At 53.6% G+C, this 4,082-nt stretch overlaps 1 protein-coding gene across 1 annotated transcript; it reads right to left on the bottom strand.

The window, feature by feature from the left end:
* Window positions 1-1,312: 1,312 nt before the first annotated feature.
* Window positions 1,313-3,830, bottom strand: LOC149347725 (uncharacterized). Its single transcript, XM_089585655.1, has 3 exons — window positions 3,705-3,830; window positions 1,508-2,691; window positions 1,313-1,423 (listed from the first exon to the last, which is right to left on the bottom strand). Exons 1-2 carry the CDS (start codon window positions 3,714-3,716, stop codon window positions 1,531-1,533), a joined length of 1,173 nt encoding a protein of 390 aa, XP_089441781.1. The 5' UTR covers window positions 3,717-3,830; the 3' UTR covers window positions 1,313-1,423; window positions 1,508-1,530.
* Window positions 3,831-4,082: the final 252 nt, after the last annotated feature.

Raw genomic sequence — 4,082 nt, 5'->3', positions numbered from 1 at the left:
AGTTGTTTCTTTCTTCTACTTTCTAATCGATTATCCTTTAAGCAATAAAGAATCACGATATTATTTCCGGTTTAATCAAGAACACAATTTACTTATTTTTTGTGTCTGTTGGCTTCTATCACGTGTATATCATAACGAGCCCCTCATTTACCTACACTTGACTCCGCCCAAAAAGCAGTTAAATGTGAGTATTCGCCGCAGCATACACTTCCCATACACGTTATGTCACTAGGAGAACATTACTCTGTAGGACGCGTTCATCGCTGAATTGCGACGTCATATTTATCGCTCCTTATTATTTGAAATGATCGCACAATGATTTTTTTTAATACACTCAACACCTTCCGCGGCACAAAGCAAACTTGGCATGTTTCTCAGGCCGTTCATTCAATTGCTGCTTTTGTTTATATCTTTCTTTGTACTTTTTCTTTTGTTCTTGTTCTCATGTTGTCCCTCCTGCCAGGGCCTTTCACTGAGGCAGCAGTATGCTCTAGATAAAATAACCAACCGCCTGCTGAAAATATTTTTTGTGCTTGCGTTGTATACGACGCGGATGCGGAGTTCAGGATATCCACACACTGAGTCTTCGAAATAAAGCTTGGCAGGGAGCACCGGTTCGCCCCTCAGCGATGCCAGTAACGTCGAGGCTGCTGAATCCATTTCCTGCCTGCCGTCTCTGATGTGGGGATCGGGAAGAGATAGACGACTATCCTTTGTATTGAATCTCGCGTCCTTGCCCCACTAAGCCTCCGTTCGAGAGGACTGCGATGTGAATCTCTTAGTGTCTGTAGGAAAACGGTAGTACGTCTAGGCGGTGACCCTTAGATGTTATTATGATTGAGTTTATGGACCGTGTGTACAGGATGATTGTTCTTAAAGACCATTTCTCTTCCTGCCAGAAGCATTCACTTGCTCAGTGCTTATTCCATCATAGATTCGTTTCAATTATGCTTATGACCCAAGCAAGGCGCTCTGCGGTGCATGCAGAAGGCCAATCTTAACAGGTCATTTCACCCCACGGCTTATTATTTTACTTTTGTCTCATGGATAAGGAGTTTCTATAAAAACCCGTTATATTAACTGGCGTGCACATCTCAGCAGCGCTTATATTAACCAACATATCATTCTATGCTCTGAAATATACTCTTAGCTGCCCATGCAGCAAACTGCAGTCGGGGCACAGAAGTGAGCTGCATTTTCATACACGCATCCAAAACTCATCGGCTCATTAGAGGCTAGACCGCGGATATGACCAGACGGGAAAAGGTCAGATGGGCAGTAGAATTGTGAACGAAGGACAGGCAAAGGCATATTTGTTTTCAATTTGACAACCTTTTATTATCGGAACACGGAGAACCAGCATAAATAGTCTGAAGTGCAGGTCCTGCCAGCCAGTCCTGACGCGATCCTTCCGAGTGGTGTCCTGAAAGAAGCAAAGGTAAATAATTATTAGCAACGCATACAGAACCTTTTAAAGAAGCGGAAGCCCTAAAAGCCGCCAACTTACGTCTAGATCCTTACTCTCAGCATTTACTTCTTCTTGCGGAGGGCATAGCTGTAGCCGCCAAGGCCATAGTTGTAGCCGCCGAGGCCGTAGCCGTAGCCGAGGCCGTAGCCGAGACCGTGGTATCCGAGACCGTAGGTAAGGCCGTGTCCGTAGCCGAGGCCAACGGTGGCGACAGGGGCGGCAGCGTGGTGCACAGTGGTGGCGACGGCAGCCGGGGCAGCGACGGCGTGTCCGTAGGCAAGACCACCTCCGAGAACGTGTCCGAAGGTGCTGCCGTAAGACAGGGCGGGAGCAGCGTGGACAGCGGCGACAGCGGGAGCAGCGTGGACAGCGTGGACAGCAGCGACAGCTGGACGAGCGACGGCGACGGCCGGAGCGGCGTAGGAGACAGCCGGAGCGGCGTAGGAGACAGCCGGAGCGGCGGCGACGGTCAGGGCTGGGCGAGCGACGGCGACAGCCGGGCGGGCAACAGCCACTTGAGCGGCGTAGGAGACAGCCGGAGCGTGGTGGACAGCAGTCACAGCGGGAGCGGCGTAGGAGACGGCGGGAGCCGCGTAGGAGACGGCGGGAGCCGCGTAGCTGATGGCTGGGCGAGCGACGGCGACAGCTGGGCGGGCCACAGCGGCATAGGAGACAGCGGGAGCGGCGTAGGAGACGGCGGGAGCGTGGTGGACCGCGGCCACAGCGGGAGCGGCGTAGGAGACGGCAGGAGCCGCGTAGCTAAAGGCTGGGCGAGCGACGGCAACAGCTGGGCGGGCCACAGCGGCATAGGAGACAGCCGGAGCGGCGTAGGAGACAGCCGGAGCGGCGTGGACGGCGGCCACAGCGGGAGCGGCGTGGACCGCGGTCACAGCTGGAGCGGCGTAAGAGACAGCGGGAGCCGCGGCGTAGCTGAAGGCCGGGCGGGCAACAGTGATAGCAGGGCGGGCGACAGCCACAGCTGGAGCCGCAGCGTAGGAGACAGCCGGGGCGTGGTGGACAGCGGTCACGGCGGGGGCGGCGTAGGAGACAGCCGGAGCGTGGTGGACAGCGGTGGTCACAGCCGGGGCAGCAACGGCGTGTCCAAGAGCGAGGCCGCCGCCGAGCACGTGGCCGAGGCCGGTGCCGTAGCCAAGACCGCCATAGCCGTAGCCGACTCCGCCGGCGAAGGCGGTGGCCAGGAGGCCGAGGAACACGACAGTCTTCTGCATGAGGACAATGGACGAATTTCTTAATTACAACGGCTGAGACAGTGTTTTTGGAATGGGGCTGATGTGCTAGAATACGGCTCACGAAGCGTGCATAGGCATATAAGGTTAGTAGGGCAACCTGTGATATATCAGTGAATTATTTTTCAAACTGCAGCTATTAGTTTCCCAACGCTATTCACGCCTTAGCTGGGAGGTCAGGAGATAGTTATGGACCACTGAGGTGAGCTTACTTTTCATATGCAGTCGTGAATAAAGACTTACTCCTTGCTTCCACTACATTATAGTTGTTGTTAGTAATAAGGAGCAAGTGCAGGATAACCTGAGCTGTCATCGATGCAACGCTTGTTGCCACTGACCAATAGCCAGGACTACCAAAAAGCGTATAAACTCATTCTGGCTTTTAGTAATCCCGATTTGGTGCATTACTTGTTAAAGTTGACATGGTCGAGAATGGCAAAAAAAAATTTGGTGTACAAGGCTGCTTTAAATTAGGGACGCTAAATAATTAGGAAAACGTGTTCAAGCCCACAGCTTAATGTCTATCTGGTCAGTTGCGTTCACTCCGCTTCTTAAACACTTACTAGGAGTCTGAGAAGTTTACTTGGCTAGAGGTATTCGAGTGACAGGACTTTACTCATGGTTGTTTCTAATACGCGAATGGAACGGAATAGATCGTTGACGCAAATGCTTCAATTTCCTTAGAGGTGCATTCCTATGCATAGTTATACGAGATAGAATCCCAAGAGTTGAGTGCTCCCGTCCGAGTTAAGAGGCTTCTTAGCCGTGAGGTAAGTGCCTTAAGCTCCGCCATAAAGTTCCGTCTCAGCGTGACTCGTTCCGCTTCTCGAACTTTCTAAATGTGCGAGCTGAGTCCTGCAAATCGCTGCTGAAAAAACGGGCTCGAGATTCGTTCTCCGAGCTCGCTGCGACGTCGGTTCCCGAGTACGTATCCATAGTGTCGCCGTCCCACGATTGCCGGTCTCCCTGAAGCGTCGCCGAGCACTTACCAGAGCGTTCATGCTGGTTCTCTCTTCCGACTAGATGCCAGAAGAAGCAAGTGCCATGTCTTCCGCTCAGCGCGACCGTCTTTATATACCTCTCGCCGTGGTGTTGGCGGCCGGGCGCTAGCTGGGGATGCGGATCTGGCCGTAAGGGGAGGTGCGCTCACACACGCTAGCGCCGCCATGGGCGTGCAATGTCTTCGCTCGAGGGCGATGGATCGGCGATAAGGGAAGAACCTTCGCCTCGCGAAGCCACACATTCGCGATGGCGTGGCACGCCGCGGCATCTTGGCGTCTACACATCCCCCCTCCCTTCCTCAGGGTCCCGCGGGCGCAGGGTGCCATAAGCCTAGAAGGGGGTGAGAGAGCCAGCAATGAAGACGT

The sequence above is a fragment of the Amblyomma mixtum genome, chromosome 4, assembly GCF_055824585.1.
Source record: "Amblyomma mixtum isolate Tamu chromosome 4, ASM5582458v1, whole genome shotgun sequence".
NCBI classification, from domain to species: domain Eukaryota; kingdom Metazoa; phylum Arthropoda; class Arachnida; order Ixodida; family Ixodidae; genus Amblyomma; species Amblyomma mixtum.
This window is presented reverse-complemented; position numbering and strand designations above follow the sequence as displayed.